A 19,568-nucleotide genomic window follows, 5' to 3' on the forward strand; every position below is an offset into this window, starting at 1 on the left:
GGGGGGGGGGGGGGGGAAATGTGGCGCTGCAGCCTGGAGGATGTGCTGCAGAATTTCTCTGAGCTAATATACAGGGATGCAAATGGGTCACATTTTAGGAAGGAATCACCTTTTTTGATAAAAAAAAAAGACATTTGAGAATATTTTTTTAACTTTTTGAGTGCAAAAAAAGAGCATTTTAGATTGAAAAGCAGTCATCTTTTCCAGTTGGTTCCATCATAAATTATTTCTAGTGGTCATAGTACTAGAAAAATAGAAATACTATTCAGCCTAACAACCACATTCTAAAACAGACAATATTTAATGGCCATTTTTGGCATTTCTTATCCTCCCTCCACACTCAAAATAATGTGTTTTGGGATTAGTAAACCAAAATAGACCAAATCTGATTTTAAATTATGTTTTAAATTCAAATAGGTCAAAGTGACATACAGCTCACATTAAGGCAGTCAGACTGTGTGGCGAAGTGTTTGCATCCCTAGATAAGATGTCTCCCCTAGTCATCCTGAGACTCCATGTCCCAGAATCCCCTGCTCCCGCTGCCACTCCGCTGAACTCTCTACAGACTCATTGTTTGAGCCTCGTCTCCTCCTCCTCCTCCTGGACTCCCTTTTCTTTTGAAGATAGATCCTCCCAGAATGTGCCTTCACCATGGCTTGGTTTGCATTGGTTTCATTTCTGTGTATTTAATTGTAATTCTTTGTGTTTTAAAGAGAATGCCTTTTGCTAAGTGTGAGGTGATCTCAGGGACTGCAGAGGGGAAAGGACGTGTGTGTGTGTGTGTGTGTGTGTGTGTGTGTGTGTGTGTGTGTGTGTGTGTGTGTGTGTGTGTGTGTGTGTGTGTGTGTGTGTGTGTGTGTGTGTGTGTTACAGTGTTGCCCTGTATGCACAAATAATTGTTGTAGTCATAGTTGAACATTCTACGTGAAAAGGTGTGTCCTTGTTGGACAAAGCCACTATGGGAGCAAGTTGTTTGTAGTGAGAGGCTTTAAAAGTCTATTTTGCACTGGAGACGTCGGAGAAGAAGAAGCATCTGTATGTTAGCAGAACGTGTGTGGTGCTGTTAGAGAGAGGTAGAAGAGTGTACACAGATTCCTCTAGCAAAATGAAATTAGAGTATATCTCCATGAGGGGCATAGTGGACGTCTGTTCTTGAAGGAAAATGTGCTGGTTGTGCTCAGTGTCTGACATTTAGACGCTAAGGGGCGTTGTAGCACTCTGTTGTTGTGGGGGGGGGGAAATAGGCATGTGCATGTGTCGAGGAAAAGAAAGTGAGAAGGACACGCAGAAGCTCAGCTGGGTATTTACCGCTTGAGAAGAGAATTGATTTGCTTCTATGCATTTGATCAGTTTTAAAGATTCTAGTTTTGATCTTTTAGGAATTATGAAACAACTGGGAGCTTCAAAGGTTAAAGCAGTTCTGACTGAGTTAATAATCCTGGTACGTCTGCCGCGGAAAATGCAAGGTGATGTGGCAGACAAATTAGTTTTCACATTCCAGAGGGACGTTTTACATTTACACAGGCCTTATTCTTTGTGTATTCATTGTGGAGGAGCATTAGCAGTGCAGCACTGGATCAGGCTTTATGAATACCATCGATTCATGAAGAATGCAGACAGAATATACTCATGTTCTACCAATGCTTCTCCACCAGTCACTAATGGGACACATTCAGGTTAGTTTACTCATCATAGGGAGTACTACTCAGCATGAGAACAGTCTTCTGTAGTCCTTAACGCCCGGACAACAGTCTGTCATAATTAACCTTCATATATATTCAAATGACCAATGGCGTTTTTATTAATCCAAGACAGGAAATGGATAAAAAGCAGTAATTTTACATATCTAATACATTAAAAGCTGATTAATTATTATGACATTATGGTGTGCAACACTGTCCTGCAAACAGGTCAGAATTAAAGTATTAAAGTATGAAAGGATTTTGTTAACGAGGGCTTTTATTTTGAAACCAAAACAGGAAGTGCTATGATATACATTTATTATTTTCATGCCTGACATTTTCTAAAGATATAGACATTAACACTGTAGTGCTGGCAACATACGGTAACAATTACATTTTCCTAAAGCCGAGCAGAGAGAAAAAGGAAGTTCCGGTCCCTGATGATGTCATAGAGGAGAACCCCTTTCACAAAGTGCAATAAGGTCTGTGTAAAGTGTTTGGTTTGAGTCATCCTGAGTTGGATCGATGCTTTCTCACCAAGTGAGAAATAGGCATGTAGGTTGATGGAAATATAATATATCACCATCACTAAAAAGTTCATATCCTGATGATGACAAACATGAATATGCTATTATATCCTGTTACTATAGTGACATTAAGTTAATCTATGTATACTACAGGAGTCTATTTAGATTTCTGATGCAATGATACGTCTGAATACATTATCTGGAAAACCACGTAAATGGTGTGTCCGGACATTATCATCTTTACGGATACATTATGTTTTTCCATTCCTTTTTATCATGCGTCTTCTTATCTCGAGACGCCTGAATTTACTATTTATATTTAAATTCTTGTACAGATGCATTTATCGCATGAAATAGATAAAGCCTTTTCTTTTCTTTTTTTAATATTGCACAAATGATTCCATGAATAATTGCTGCTATTAGCATTGTATATCTTCCTGTAAATGAATCCACTGATTTATGGACACTCTGTGTCTCTTACTGTAGATTGGAAATCAGTAGTTTAAAAAAATACATAATTGCAGACCTGGAAAGCGAAAGTGGTTCAATGGCCAATATATATATTTGAATATGAAGTAGTAAAGTTCCTAAAAACGAGGCACTTTGTCATGGAAGCCTTGAAGAAGATGTGGGGGTAAAAGATGGAATATTCTCTGGGTGAGAAAGACAGAAATATAATATGGAAGTATGAGACAAAATAAATCACCATAGTCTAATTATAATGTATTTATTATCTGGCCTTATAGCACGGGACCTTCTGATTGGTCGGTCGGTTACTCTGGGTGGCTGTCTCGTATGTGATTGGTTGGAAAGGTTGGAATCCTGTTTGTTTTAAAATATTGTGGTTCAAAACGTGTGTGTGTGTGTGTGTGTGTGTGTGTGTGTGTGTGTGTGTGTGTGTGTGTGTGTGTGTGTGTGTGTGTGTGTGTGTGTGTCGTGTGTGTGTGTGTGTGTGTGTGTGTGTGTGTGTGTGTGTGTGTGTGTGTGTGTGTGTGTGTGTGTGTGTGTGTGTGTGTGTGTGTGTGTGTGTGTGTGTGTGTGTGTGTGTGTGTGTGTGTGTGTGTGTGTGTGTGTGTGTGTGTGTGTGTGTGTGTGAATTGGACCCGGCTTTGACTTGGTTGTGTTAGCGAGTTCTTGCCAAGATGGGAAATGACCAGCAGCTGCCACTTTACTTAGTAAAGTGAAAGTTCCTGCCGTCTTTCCCGTCCTGGCCTGGCTCTGTTTTAGGGGTTTGAGATCACTTCAGGCTTCTGGGCGTCCCTGTGTGTTATCGTGCCTCAGAAACCACGTGTCCATGACTTATTTCATATCGTTCATTTTGCACAAAGTCTCCAGAACGGGAATCGAAAGAGTTCATTTCTGGATTGCTTCTAAACATAGGAAAAAATACAAACTGATTTTATTTAATGATTCTCACGTTTTTTCTTCTTTAAATTATACTGAACATGTTTAATTTGTTATTCATTTCATATTCTCCATCTGTCAATCACTGCTCAACTCACTTTCAAGTAAAAGGATGTCGATTGATTTAGGGCTGTACCAAATGTCTAAAAACGTCATTCTTAACGACAGACATTGAATTATAAATCAACATTTATTTTGCACGTCTATACATTTGGTTCAAAGCTAGTGTTTCTGTAGATAAAGATTGGGATAAACAAATATTATTAGTATAAACTAATATTTTTTGTTTATTTTTCCAAAATATCTCATTTTCACCATGATGGATGAAAAATTTGCTCACTTGCTTTCCATTCACAAAGGAAGGCACACAGTGACAAGTACTATTCATTAAAGGAAGTCGTTTGAATAAATAAAAAATACACATTTTAGCCGACAACTCACTAAATAAAAATTGGCAAAATGTATTTATTTATTTTTATATTTTATATTATATATAATGTGTGTATAATTTGGTACAGCCCTAAATGAAATTGGGATCTATTGTTTTACATGACACAAATCATGCATCCTTAATACATGACTTTATCAGATGAGGCTAACATAGATACATGTAGCTGATGGGCTGCCTGCCATTTCAATAAGGAACTGTAAAAAGAGAAAAGTAGCATTATAATAAATAGTAATAACTGTTTTGCTCAGAATGGATTTAATGTTGTTTATCTCCGTGTTCTCCATCTCGCTGTGGAGATCAAAGCAAAGCCAGCAGTGTTATTCCTGTGACTGTATCAACCAGAAGAACCATGAGAACTGTTTCAATTTGTGTGTCCAACATATTCAAACTGATCTGTATCAATCTTCAGACAGCTTCTTTTGTTTTTCTTCTTGTCTTAAGTGCTTTTATTTGTCTCAAAATGGTCCCATATATGTGTTACATTTGTGGGATAGCCCTGCCTCAATGTGGCCTTCAACCTGAAGCCAGGCTGCTGTTTTTAGCAGGAACAATCCCATAATCCCTAACTAAACACATCAATGCTGTACTACAACTCAAATGTGTACCTTGGTATTATTCAACAGGATTTATTTTTAGTGAAAAATTGGGATGCTGTAAGTGATTTTGGAACAAGATTTTCACTCCTGTATTACTGACTGCCTCACAGGTCATTGTGATGCCTCCTTGGTGAGAAAAGACCCGGACTTCCACACAGGGAATTTTATAAACCACCATTAAATTATAAAAAATTACCACCACCACCACTGCCCTAAAGCTTCTTTCTACCAGGGAGTTTACGCCACATGATCTGAGGTGGCGTTTTGTATTTTCCGGGCACTACAATACATTTTCCTGCCTCGGTAGTGAGTGGTCACCTTTTTTTACTACCTCCTCTTCAACAAATTCTGCCAACATCTTCTTCCCTGAGGCCTTTTTAGCTGCATCAAGTTCAATTTGTGCTTATACTAAAATATTAGAATAAACCGAGCAATAGGTGATGCAATGCGGCCTCGTTGCGAGTTTGTTTTTTCTGCAGTTTTAAAGGAAAGAGATTCAGAACTTCTCTTGGTGCATTTTAAAGGCAGTTGGTATCAATGCAGTGTTGCATTAAAATGTGCTCGATACCAGCGGCCATATTGAAGGGAGCTGTGTAATAATGGAAGCCCTTTGACCTTTCACACATTCAGCTAACGGAAAGTTAGAATAATAAAAATGGGATTTATGTCAAAAACAGTATTATTATATGACGGTAATAATGATTCTCACTTGTCTGTTGATCTTGTGGCACGGGTTTGCCTTCATGTGTTTGTGTGAGTGCACCATCAGAGTGGTTGTTCCGTGTATATGTATATATGCGCATATTAAGACTTATATAAAAAGAAAAATCTCAGCACAAGTTTGGGTTTTGATTAATTTAATTGTTTTATGTAATTCTATGCTGCAATCCAAAGAATAAAAATGTATTATAATACATTTATAATCTTTTTTTTTTATCATCTGAACAGTAATCTGGTAATAAAAAATAAAAAAAGCAAGATTTAAAGAGTATTTGTTCTTTATTTCTACCAAGTGTTCATAGCACTTTTTTTTAAATTTATTTTCATATTAAACTAGGCCTATACATATTTACATATTTCTTAAAATAATTTGTTATTGTGCATACAGTACTACGTTATTTATAATTAACAATAATTTAATTTAAAAAATAATAATAATTACGAATTTGTATGACGTGATTATTTTTTTCATGCTATAATCGGTATTTTAACGACAAATATTATAGCATACTGTTCTTGAATTACTTTACTATAGGAATTAATTACATTTTACGGTATACTAAGACTTTTTTGATTCCAAGTTCTGCCATTTGTTTTTCAAACTATAATATTTAGCTGTGAATATATAAAATGTTTGAGAAGAAAAACTCAAATGAACTTCAACCAGATCTAAAATTATTTGTGTAGTCGACTTTAACTGCTATACACCATCAGACAGACAAGAAAAACAGACACTGCTTTGACTCAGATCACTTTTTATTCCCTTGTAAATAGAATATCAATAAAAACACACCTTAAAAATAACAAATAAGGTTTATCCAACAGATGAAAAAGTAACAAAAGGCATATGTAGATTTTCTACATCGCTATTACAGAACAGTCTACCGTCCTAAAAAGGCACTAAATCTTGAAATAGAAAAGAACCCAGGATACAAATCAAAGTGACACAACAAACGTCCTGCTGAGGTCTAACAGTTTCATTCTGTACACTTATTGAATTGTTTATTGCAAAATGAAATGGAAACCCCACTTTAGGTTTTCTTTTTTTACATTTTAATCAAGTTATATTGACAGTCATGAGCTGATTAAACAACATTAAGACTGGAACATCTACATTATATGGTGAATGGTTTCCACCAAGTCAATCCCGGGGGTCGGATCTGAAATATCAGTCAGCTTGTCCTTTCAAAAGAAAACCGTACAGCAAGGCAACTGAAGGCTCTAAAAACATACAACAGTACTGTAAGAAACAAAGTGCATTAGCAGCCTGAATCTAACTGGAAGAGCATATGCTTTCTAAACCGTTTAAGGAAGGAACAAAGTTTTTTTCTTCTTTATATAATCAACTACAATTGAGTCACTTTCAAAAATTAAAGTACAGAGCCAATTTAGGGTCAAAAGCTGAAAGCCGAATGAAATGAAGTCCAGACACAAAGACCAGATATTAGGAATGACACGTGGATAAACAAAAAGGGATTACTTATTTGTTGTTTTTTTGGTCTTATTTCAATTCTCTGCTGTTTTTCATTTCTTCTTCCTTTCATAGTTTTGGCTCTAAAATGACTCTTTCATTTCACATCAGTTTGCTGTTTCAGAACGGCAAAGTACAACTTAATGAGAGGACCACGAAGGCAGCACCTGACATGATTTAAAATCCTGAAATAATCTCATAACAGCACGTTAAGGAGGAACAAGGAACCCACGGATTCACGTCAGAAGGCTTCTGCTTGGCAGATTTCAAAGACAATAAAAACAATTTCTAATTTGGCATGACAAATGAAAACAAGATGTTTTACAAACGCTTAAAGCAAAAGACAGCTGAGCTGCCGTACAATAAACACACATTCCACCAAACAATTGTAATCTCTTAATCTGAACTCATCAGATAAAGAGAAGTCTACCAGGATGAGAGGACATTTTCTATATCTATATTTTGAAGCTTATGAATTATACTTTTTTTTTCTGGAGTGGGTTTTCCCTGTTTTCAAACTTTATATTTATTGGCTCGAGTTCAAGAAGGACTTTCCCTTTCTTCAGCCGGGTCACAGTTAGTCTCCTCTGAAAACCAGCTCTACAGTCTACACGTTCACATTGGAGCAGCTGTGGAGGAACCTTGGGGGGGGAGGAGTTAGCTTATAGCTGAGCAGGGCAACGTGAGGTATTTGTGTCGAGTTTTTAACTCTCAACTAGTAGCTTAGCCTAAAAAAGCACCAGGTGATGAAAGGAAGCGGTCTGCTGTTACTGCATTGGCTCTGATAAAGTGAAGGATGTACAGCCATTGTGGAAGTCTGTATCATGCACCAAATCATTAAGGCACTTCAACTTAAAAACATACGGTACATGTAATGTGTTGACTTACCGGAAATATTCTAGATCACCTAACAACTGACCTGCTAAATGCAAGTATTATTTACTTTACGGGTGAGGAATGTTAATATGTCACAATACAGAGTAAGGTATAAGCTCACTACACTTACACAAACAATAAGAGGCCCGTGTCACTGCCATAGTCTGATAGAATTGACAGCAGGCTAACTGTTAGCAACTAGCAGCAGGCTAACTGTTAGCAACTAGCAGCAAGCTAACTGTTAGCAGCTAGCAGCAGGCTAACTGTTAGCAGCTAGCAGCAGGCTAACTGTTAGCAGCTAGCTGGTGAATGTAGTGGAGTGTTGAGCAGCTAAAAAGCCAGCTTCCTTGGGTTGGTGAAAGCCAAAACAGGGCTAAAAGGAAAGTCAATATTGGATTTAAAGTCAATATTATAGTTTTGACCAAGAGGATAATATTTCAACAACACTATTTAAAAAGTAAATATATAAAAGATATAGTGCATACTTTAGTTGGAAGTTTTGAAATGATCTCTTTGAATTTAAATTATGGATCAGATATGTGGGTATTTTAAATTGGAATTATAATTCCATATTTAGTTGTATTTTGAATTTCGTGCTGAATGTTTGAATGGTGCTGACCACTCAAAATGCTGCTAAAAGTTTAATTTAAAAGAAGTATTGGATAACTGAGTTATGTTGTTGCCATTTGTATTTATCCTATAGAATATAATATTTGTTTCAGTGTGAAAATTGTGTTTTCTAGATGCTGAGGTTAAGCAAAGTGCATTTATACTAATGTATTACTAAAAAGCGTATTTTCTTAAGAATAAAAAAAGGCGGCATCAGATTAGTATTGGTATGCGACATCAAAAGTGATATCAAGCAGAACCTGACTTTTTATAATTCTGTGTATGGATGCAGACGAAGAAAAAATGCAGACGAAGAATTCTACAATGGCTGTACTGTGATAAATAATTCTTGATCATACTAGACTATTTTTTTTAAAAAAAACACTTATTTCTGTATTTGATTCAAGAGAATCCCTCTCTAAAATGTCAACGATAAGCTTTAATTTCTCCTCGTACTCTCTCGTCAGTCATTAATTCATACTGATCACTCTCAGCACCATGATATTGATCCAATAAAGTGTCATTTCAAATGAAAATACAATTCAAAACATGACAGTATGTGTTTAAAACACATAGCATATCCAGCTAAACACAGATATACCTTCACAAATTAAAAAGGAAATGCATTTTCCTTGCAATAATTTGACACATCTGATGCATCTTTGATAAGCACACTATCTGTAATACACAGCTTCATCCATCACACACACTCAGAAAACACACACAATTCAAACGTAATACTTTGGCTAATGCTTCACTCACCTCTCACCGACATGAAAGACTGACTGAAGCTAATATGTCATTATACTGTAAATAGAAATGGATCAGGATAAATATATATATATATATATATGCCCCAGTTCATATGATATACTGTGTATATATATATATATATATACTTATGAGAGTGTGCACGTACATACATGTGTACTTTATGTATGTATTCACTTGAATCTGTAGTAATACCTCCCAACGGACTGATCTGGTAGAGATCGTCTCACAGTGATCAGCCATCTGGGTTTATAGTTTCACACTAAACACAGTTTTAGCTACCATCAACATTTATATGTTGAGGAAGTTTTTTTTAAATGATTTGTTATTAATGTAGAAGCAAAGAGAGGCCTTAAGAAAGTCAGGACTAATAAGATCAAATTCTAATTGCAAAATCTGATCTCAGAATCGGACGCAGAACGCACATCCTGGTATTTTACGGCGTCCCGCATGTGACATACTTTGCACTGCGATATAATACTTGTTTACAGAACAGTATATCTGTATGGGTATTGGAATACATCCCTAATTGAAATAAAAAATAAAAATAAAAACTTGAATTTCTAAACCTTTTAAAAACTCATAAAATCAAGGGTCGAAATTCAAGTTAAGTTAGTCAATTTCATAAATGTCTCAAGTTGTATAATTATAATTAAAACATCAACGCATTAAAGCTAAGTAGTGGCTAACCCACTACAACAACAAAAAGCCTCTTCAGTTGTCTTTACATTTTGAGAAATTGAAATACCTACTGAGAATTTCGAAGCGGGAAATCTAACCCCTCAAATGTAATTTAATTTAGGTTGTCCTTTCTTTACTTCCTTATATTAAGCTTATTATACCAGGGTGCAAAATGAGGAGTGAGTCATTTAGTTTCTTTCTGCTTTTTTCTGTTTTCAAAATCAGGTAACACTTTATATTAAGGTACACAAATTAATCATCAACTAGTTGTTAATTAGCAGTATATTGGCTCTTCATTAGTCATTATAAAACACTTATTAATGCCTTATTCTACATGACCATATTCTACAAGTAATAAGCCATTAGTTGATAGTTTTCCCTCAATAACCCTCTAATTAGTGCTTATTTATTGCAAGGAAGGAAGTTGTTGTACATGAGTTTTGGTCTTAATATGCTCTGCTCAATATGGGCCTAATAGGGCAGTAGTAGCACAAGAATAGTAATTCTCCCACAATAAAACTATAAGTGTTAATTGTGTCAATAACTCAAAATTAGATAGATTAAATCTAATAATATGTTTTGGGGAATTGACAGTTCAGCTAGCAATACAGCAAGGTGATATTGACCTGTATGTTTCATATTTGCACATTTATATTTTTGTAAAATTTGTACTGAAGGTTGGACAGGAAACCGGGTACAGGAAGTAGGAGAAAGTGAACTGAATATAGCATGGCAGTAGACATCAATGAGTAGACTGCTACTAATTTCCCCTATGCAACCTGTAAGCCTTACACTTACACTGTAAGGATTAGTAACATGTATTGTGTTTATGTGATGTCATTTGGAGATGTTTAAACGGTTTAAACACAATGAGAAAATGTGTTAGCATACACGCTAGCATTAGCCATACTAGCCTGTATACATGCTTATTGCACAGCTAGCATTAGCTATATTGACCTTGTTTAAACGTAGCGGTCCTATGTGTTAATCTGTGTATGTAACACTTGCATGTATGAGATCATTAAGTGCCTTGTAACTTCTTTTTGTATAGTTTAACTCTGTTTGAAATGTCAGTGGACTGCAAATAAGTCAATAAAGGAGCATGGCTGCTCATTCCCTGGCTCTCAAAAGAGTTTGGCTGGCTGTTTAATCTATGTTCACACTGAGACAGTACAACACATAGAGAGAACAGTACACCTAGTGTGTAAGTACATACAAGCAGGTCACACAGTATGATCACAAATACATAAACTCTGTTAAAAATCTGTTTTTATTAAAAAAGTACAGGCTGCATATGTGTTCTCAGCCTTCGAGAAACTTTACATGTTTTGTTATGTGTCTGAACCACTCTTTCAACGTGTGCCTACTTTGTACATGTACTGTTAAGGTTAATTTCAGTAGTTGTGTGCTATAATGTATTTACAAAGTGTGAAGAGGAGGCAACTTTAGAATAGGGAACCTGTTCAGGTCAATTAGAGTCAAATTACTAGCTTATTGTTTATGAACAAGTCCCTGTTGGGGGCAGGCGCTTCAGGGTTTCGGCCGCTGATGTTTGCCTTTAAAGTCGCCTCAAGCCCAGCACGCTCCAGAAGATAGGTTGGTAAGTTTGTGGTAGGCAGGATCTGGGGAAGTTTGTTATTGAAAAGAGTCGATGTTTGTGTAGCCTCAGATATTTTGCCTGTTGTTGAGTGAGGTGATTTAAGTGTGAGTGTTGAAAGTTAGTTTGTGTGTTTAGTATGGCCTCCCTTGTGTGAAGTGAGTCCTCTCATACTGGTTCTAAATTAGATGCCAGGTTGAAAGTGAGGTTAGCTCGTCTACAGTGGGAGAAGGAGGAGCGTGAGCGCCTATAAAACATCAAGTCACTAAGGTAGGCGAGAACTTAGACAACGATAATTTAGGGTCGTCGAACAAAGAAAGAAGAAGTCACGTTAATACTTGGAGGACGAGCTAGTCGCAGACGTGAGGGCGAGAGGAGCCCTAGTGCAACAGAAAAATCGTGACCCAGGTCTCCTTAGACTTAGCCTACCATTGGGAGCAGAAAATAGCTCATCTCATTCTCGGTTAGACGTACGTGTGCGGGACCTGAAAGTGAAAACACTAAGGAAAACTCCGGAAGTGAAGTGCGGTTACGAAGTGGAGCTCGTAAGAGAGGCGATTGAAGCAAACGAAAGGGCCTCTTTGTGTCCGATCTTGAGAAAGCAAAACCCCCTTCCAAATTTGCAGAAGACTAGACGAGAACTCGCACACGCTTCTCAAGCTAGCAGCCCGTAGACGGTAATGACCTTGAGAATGAAAGTCAGACACGTCATCAATTCAGGAGTTGAAATAAACTTTACAACGTTCCTTAAGGAGGAAATTACAAACTACGCAAAGAAAGGACATACTCTACTAGTAGGAAGAAGAGGAGAGTTGCTTAAGGTGTATACAGACCGGTCTTTACAAGAAGGGTCCGTACCTTTGTGACGCCACATCCGAGTCCGTGTGTCGAGTATACGGGACTCTTGTCGTGGAAAGGTGAATACAGTATTGGGTATGTTAGGAGCTGTCTTCTGTGCTCGTTCGGAGGACTCTAACGACTTTGATGCGAACGTGGACATGTTCATACCTGTGGTTGTAGAAGACCGGGTCTCGTCTCGTCGTCGTTACGCGGTTTTGTGTTGTTGTCATACTTGAGTTGAAGTCTGCAGTGTTTTATTGACCTGGTCGACTTACAACAATGGGTTTGTAGTTTTCCTCGGAGTATTTGACCGTTACGCAACACATGGGCTTATCCATTGGTTAACTTGGACAGACGTCGAGTAGCGACTGCGTAGAACTGTCGACCGACAGACGTAGGTTGAAGGACTAGATGTCGAGGGAGGACTTCNTTATGGGAGAATTACTATTCTTGTGCTACTACTGCCTTATTAGGCCCATATTGAGCAGAGCATATTAAGACCAAAACTCATGTACAACAACTTCCTTACTTGCAATAATTAAGCACTAATTAGAGGGTTATTGAGGAAAAACTCTCAACTAATGGCTTATTACTTGTAGAATATGGTCATATAGAATAAGGCATTAAGTATTTCATAATGACTACTAAAGAGCCAATATACTGCTAATATGCATGCTAATTAACAACTAGTTGATGGTTAATTTGTGTACCTTAATATAAAGTGTTACCAAAAATCATCTTAAACCCACCGAAATATCCCCTACCTGCTGTGAGCTCCACAGTACTGAGCTTATTCTGCTGATTCACTCATTGGAAGGAGCCAACAGCGAACCATATCAAAGAAACATAATTAACTGGGATGAAAAGCGCAACATCAGTTCAAATAACATGTGTTTTATCTTTTGAGGCTGTTCAGTTGTGTTGTGATCACAGTGCAAGACCCTGAAATGATTTGAACTGCGTCAAATACAGTGATGCCCTTTCCAACGAAATGGCATCACTTCCTGTTAGTCAGTCTTTACGGAAGATTTAAAATGCCTAAAACAAATCAGCAAAAAAATAACGTGAAAAACAATACACACTGTGCATTTACTATTTGAGACATAATTAAATCATTCCTAATCTATTTCACTTTCTCTGTTTGATTTGACTTATTTAGGCATGTTCTGTCTTCCATAGCTGGGGAGCAAAATAAAAGTAGTTAGTTATTTTTTGTTTTTATTATAATATACTAGTAATGCCTATATGAGTGTAGCAGAGCAGGTTGGTGGTTGGAGGTAGGGTTGGGAGGTATCTCAGGGTTGGAGTTTACACGACTTTTGGTCTTTTATTTTTTTCCACATATTACATTCCTATAAAATCTGCTTGCATATTAACACACCTCTGATCCTTCTCCATTCGACCAATTAAAATGTCCGCTGACCGTTTCAGTCATCCTCCAGCATTTCCGTCTTGATGTCAATCCCGCCGCTGCAGCCCGCCCCCTCCACCTGATTGCTGTGATTGACAGACGCCTTCTCCAAACTGATTGGGTCCTGGGGCTCGGACAGCGTGGGCTCGTCCTGCAGGGAGGGGGAGGGGGGGGACCAGGACACGCCTGTCAATCTGGACGCCTCCGCCTGAGGGCCAGCCGCTGACACTAAGGAGCGGCCAATCAGAGTCGTACCCCTCTGTCCTGACAAGCTTCCTCTGCTCAGAGCGGAGAACCAGCTAGGGAGCAGCGTGGGGACCTGGGGGGGCGGGGGGGAGGATGAGTAGATTTTTTAAAGATGTTAAAGGGCTCTATCCATTTGTCTCTTCACTATATTGTAAGAGTGTTTCAAAATCCATCCAAATTCACAGGAGGTCAGGTTCCTAATGGTAGATAAAGTTGAAGAATGGAAAGACTCTTGCCTACGGATGATTAATATTCAATTAAATATCTGGGATTTTCTAAAATGTAGCTTTGGGCAAGCCGATTTGTCATGCTGGGAGGAAAATTGTAAATAGCTTTGTGTTGAGAAATGGGAGATTTAACATTTCTTAAGCACTTGATTTAATATTTACTTATCTTATTCTTATAAAAAATATCAATAAGGAAAAAGCAAACAGGAAGCTGCTGCCGTGCATCTTTCAGCAGCACTGAGGTGGTAAAAAGAGAGATGCTCTTGATTTTCATACAATACACTTTATTGCTAATAGAAAACATTTTACAGATCTCTTTGCTTGTGTTAAACAAATACACCTTTGTATTCCTGAGTGCTAAGGTTCATCCAACAGTTAACTATTTCATTTTGTGTTTCACAGACGAGAAGGTAAATCAAGCCCTTAATCATGTTAGGGTTGTATCTGCCATTTCTAACTAGCTGTGTCCATGTAGGTCATTTGAATAAGTGCAAGTGGGCCTTTTTTTAAAGTTGACAGTGCCTCTTAGAAGGTGAAAGCTAGATTGTGTAGCATGTACTTGGTGCGACTGTTTGAAGAACTTTTTTGTTCTCGGTTCTTGATCTTTAAATCGGCGCTCATCTATTCATCTGAAGCCAGAGCTCTTTTGAGGCATTGTGCGTGTGCGTGTGTGTGTGTGTGTGTGTGTGCGTGTGTGTGTGTGTGTGTGTGTGTGTGTGTGTGTGTGTGTGTGTGTGTGTGTGTGTGTGTGTGTGTGTGTGTGTGTGTGTGTGTGTTTGTGTGGGTGTGTGTGTGTGTGGGTGTGTGGGTGTGTGTGTGTGGTGGGTTGTACCTGGGTTGGAGAGGACAGGTCAGTTCGACTGAATCCGAACTGCCTGGCTGAAGCTCTTTTGTCGAATAAGGACACCTCGCAGCCCTGAGACAGAGCAGCACAGAGTTCATGTTCTGTCTCAAGAACAAGACTTCTTCACAGCTGGTTACTTATACGGTTACTATGTGACTCAATGTTTATTTAAACACGGTTACACTGTCTAACTTCACTGAGCCCAGCTGCATGTTCACAGTTCCATACCTCTGAGCGGCTCAGTTAATGATCATCATGGTTTACCTGGTCGGGGAAGTCGTTGCCGTCCACCTCGTCGCTGTTGGACTGACCGCCTGGACTCTGGACCTCGATGCCATGGCTCTCCAAGATGGCTGCTTCTTCAAAAACCCAAACCTCATCATAGCATATCGACCTCAGACAACAACATACTCAGATGGAGGGTCAGGTAAGAATGAAGGAATTGCTCATTAAGAACATTCCCAAATTAATTTGACTTTAGATTAGATGTGATATGGTTATTAAAGAGATAAACAACAATGATTTTCTAAGCATATGCTTCATGTTAAAGGTAGGATTTGCGTCTGTAGATTGCAAACAACTCAATAACCTGTCATCCTAACAATAACGCGGCAACAAAATAGAGATAGACATTACCAATGTTAGCGCGCCTCTTGATGTCTTTACGCCGATTGGCAAACCAGTTGTAGACCTTTAGAGAAGTTACCCTCTCCAAATCAGACAGCTTCTTTCCTGTCAAACACACACACACACACACATACACAACTGAAGTCTCCCTCTGTGAATGTTGATCATAAAGTAGCTTCCAGGCAATGGTCAAAGACAAAATGCTTCTGCAAAATATTTAAGTTGCATGTCTGTCATGATGTGGCTCCTCTAGTTACCTTACCTTTTTTAGCCACATGACCAATATACAATTACTAATTCACATGAAGGGGTTATGAAAGGAGCTTGAACAGTTATGTGCGAAACTGTTAACCCTCAGTCTTTCATTCAGTAAAAGCTGCTACCGATACAAGAGCTAGATGCCTACTACCAAGGTGCTAAAAGTAAATGTATTATGATAACAAAGCATTACGGTGGCCCTGAAGTGCAAGACACCACAGCATTTCAGAAAACGCCACAGCATTTCACAAAACGCCACAGCCTTTCCCAAAACACCACAGCATTTCACATTGGACGGAAAGGGTATTCCTTAGGGAGAACACTTCTTGTTTGTGATTGGACAGAGCTAGCCAGAGAAGCACTGCTGTGATTGGTTGTTTTTGCTGCCAGTCAAGAAATGACGCTTGGCCCAACACATCAGCTGTTAGCTGTTAGCTCACAGCTCCTCACATCTGTTCAGAAACTGGACAAAAGTTAAACATATACAAAACACAGACTGTCTATGTCATGGCGAATACAGTCGCTGCTTTATTTATGTCTGTATGACGTTGTTGTGAGTGTGTACGGAGCAGCTACAGGTTAGTTTAGCCTGATGGATCCGATAGGATTTACATGGAGATACGCCCCGCCCCCTCTCCAGTGTCTTGTTTGAATGACAGCAGTAAACACAGAATTAATGCTTTATTAATTCATGGTTTTTAAGGGGCTTATTATCTCCATGTAAATACTATGGTAGACTACCCAATATTCGCATCGCTCTAATCGCTCGAGTTTCACCGCGGCAGTTGTGTTTGCTCCTGTCATTCAAACAAGATGCGCTGGAGAGGGGGCGGGGCGTATCTCCATGTAAATCCTATGGGAGATACCAACTACAACAAAATGAACATATTTGACCGTGATTTAATTGTAATACACGTTTCAAAGTGATGCCGAAGTAACTACAAACTGATACCGGTTAATAAAAACCATGAATTAATGCTTTGACAAGTCTGCAGACAATGGAATCGGATCCATCAGGCTAAACTAACCTGTAGCTGCTCCGTCCACACTCACAACAACGTCATACAGACATAAATAAAGCAGCGACTGTATTCGCCATGACATAGACAGTCTGTGTTTTGTACATGTTTAACTTTTGTCCAGTTTCTGAACAGATATGAGGAGCTGCCTGTGAGCTCTGAGTGTGTGCTAACAGCTAATGGCTGATGTGTTGGGCCAATCACGAAGCGTCATTTCTTGACTGGCAGCAAAAACAACCAATCAGAGTGCTTCTTTGGCTGGCTCTGTCCAATCACAAACAAGAAGTGTTCTCCCTAAGGAATACCCTTTCCGTCCAATGTGAAATGCTGACGGAGACGGCAGGCGGACGGCAGGAGCGAGGCTGTCAGCATCAGCTTGTAGGTGGTATTTTAAACTCAATGCGTATTTTAAACTCAATGCGCTCTGAAACTACGGGGCGGCCGAGGACAAAAAATACACATGCGTTAATCGCGTTAAAATAATTAGTGGCGTTAATTTTTTTTTGCGTTAACGCGTTATTAACGCATTAACTTGACAGCCCTAGTTTCTACCCATGGATGTGTAACAGTGTAAATAATTAATGTATGTTTTATTAAATCCTGTTAAACTGGGACTACAGCCATAGTTTTGTAATTTTATTTTATTTTGAAAAGCCGCAGCCGGAAGCTAGTGTTGCGCTGAATGTGGTGCATTTTGGGAATCCGTCAGTGTTAGAGGATTCTTAGCTTTGGGTGAGTTGTTGTTCTGTTCACTCAGTTGTAAATATAATAATAATAATTGTGATCTACGTGTACTATTCTGTGTATAATCTATCTGCATTTATTGGTTATATTTTATGTTTAGCTAAATGTCTTTAGATTCCGTAGTGTATCGCTTTTTAAAAGAATTGTACATAAACTGAGAGTGAGCCGTTTTTCAGCTAACTAGTTAGCCGCTAACGTCGTGGAGTACATGTGGCATTTACAGATGTAGCGATTCATTTCAGACAGTTTGAAACGCGAGGGCCGTGATTGGTACGTGATCTGCGCTCGCTCAAGGGAAAACCTCCAGTTTGACTTGAGACCGCCCCCGTGATAGATAAATGTAATTATAATTAAGCCAGCTGCAATGGATCATTGATCCACCAGGGGGTGCAGTGGGGTTCCACACTGGAGCTCATGTGAAATAAAGTCAGATACAGTACGCTGGATGTACAGCGGAACTTTGTTAAGATCCATATGTCACGGATATCATACTCTGTGCTAAATAAGAGACATGTAATCATTTACAAAACATCACCATGTTGTTATTTAACAAAATAATGTTGTTTAGTCGAAAAAAACGAACAGGAGGAAATGCAGCCCGGCTCTCGATTTTTAATCCTAATTTAATCATCATCTTCACCACGATCATTTATGTTTATGTTCGCCGAATTGACATGAAATCACTGACACATATGTTTGTTAATTTTGGGGGACGCCTTCGACCTAAAGTTTCATCTTCCTACCGTACGACGCAAGTAACATATAAAATAAAAGCGCGAACTCGCTTGTCCCGATAATTAACTCTTAATCAAAATCCGTGAATCCACGGAAAGTATTTGAAACAACGGTGTGTATTGATACTTTGATGGGACACAATGACGGACGGGAATGAAAAAACTCTTACGGGGCGTTTTAAGGGAGGTCTCTTGTTCCTTCCGGTGGGTAAAAACCCGAGATTGAAACTGCGCACCCGGTATTTTTTGTAAACGAGAGGTTCCATTCGATCGGAAAATACGTTTGACGCGGTACAACACATGAACATCTATGAAGCAATCTGGATGAACGAGCTTCGTATTACTACTTGATGAGCGAAAATTGACGACGATGATAAAAGTCATTAAACGTCGAAAGCACGCCTGGCAGACGCGCCGACAAAGTGTTCGAGGAGAGGTCGGTCGTTGGTTTTTACTCGTAACAAAACCAGTCGTGGACAATTACAAGAGCAGATTTTTTTGTAAGAAAGCTATTCACTCAAATACTTGTCGACGGGACCTACCAACATGAATCTGAAGACATCCTGGATGAACGTTTGACTATTATAACGTTTGATGGAAAACGACCACATGTACAAAAGACTCCATTCAAACCTCGAAAGTTTCAAAGGAGAGGTCAACTCTTGTTCTCTCTCGTAAAAACAGTTTGGAAATTACGAGAGAACGACGCCGAGATTTTTCTGCCTCAAACGAGCAGGTATTCGTCAAATACACTTTGACGGGACTAAAGCGAGAAACGTCTATGAAGAATTCGATGAAACGGCTTTGCTATACTAGGCGTTGATGTAATGACCCCACGATGAAAAACGGTCAGTTAAACTCAAAGTTGTCAGGGGAGGTCTGTTGTTCCTGTCGCGTCGTACAAGCGAGGATGAAAAGACTACCACCATGATGTTTTGAAACAGACAGGTATCTCGCACTCAAATTAACGTTTGACGGGTGACAAACATGAAATCATGCGAATGAATACTGGATGAACCGTTTGGTATACCTACTTGACTGAAAATGACACGATGCGGAAGAACGTCGATTAAACGTCAAAGTTCTCAGGAGAGGGTCCTCTTGTTCTTACTCGGGGGTAAAAAACGGAGTTGAAATTTACACCCAGTTTTTTTGTAAGAAGGAGGTATTCAAATCAAATACGTTTGACGGTACAAAACCATGAATGCGATGAAGAATCTGAAACCGACACGG

At 38.7% G+C, this 19,568-nt stretch overlaps 1 protein-coding gene across 1 annotated transcript in view; it reads right to left on the reverse strand.

Annotated features, from left to right (window-relative positions):
• Positions 1 to 6,118: 6,118 nt before the first annotated feature.
• The window catches only part of pappa2 (pappalysin 2), a 76,560-nt gene continuing 63,110 nt past the window's right edge, over positions 6,119 to 19,568 (reverse strand). Inside the window, exons 26-30 of the mRNA XM_010768507.1 lie at positions 15,590 to 15,685; positions 15,218 to 15,312; positions 14,942 to 15,025; positions 13,607 to 13,955; positions 6,119 to 6,601 (exon numbers count right to left, since the gene is read on the reverse strand). Coding sequence (XP_010766809.1) covers positions 13,653 to 13,955; positions 14,942 to 15,025; positions 15,218 to 15,312; positions 15,590 to 15,685 — 578 coding nt within the window. The 3' untranslated portion in view covers positions 6,119 to 6,601; positions 13,607 to 13,652. The remainder of the gene's footprint in view (positions 6,602 to 13,606; positions 13,956 to 14,941; positions 15,026 to 15,217; positions 15,313 to 15,589; positions 15,686 to 19,568) is intronic.

The sequence above is a fragment of the Notothenia coriiceps genome, unplaced genomic scaffold, assembly GCF_000735185.1.
Source record: "Notothenia coriiceps isolate Sejong01 unplaced genomic scaffold, NC01 NC01_scaffold00005785, whole genome shotgun sequence".
In the NCBI taxonomy this organism is placed as follows: domain Eukaryota; kingdom Metazoa; phylum Chordata; class Actinopteri; order Perciformes; family Nototheniidae; genus Notothenia; species Notothenia coriiceps.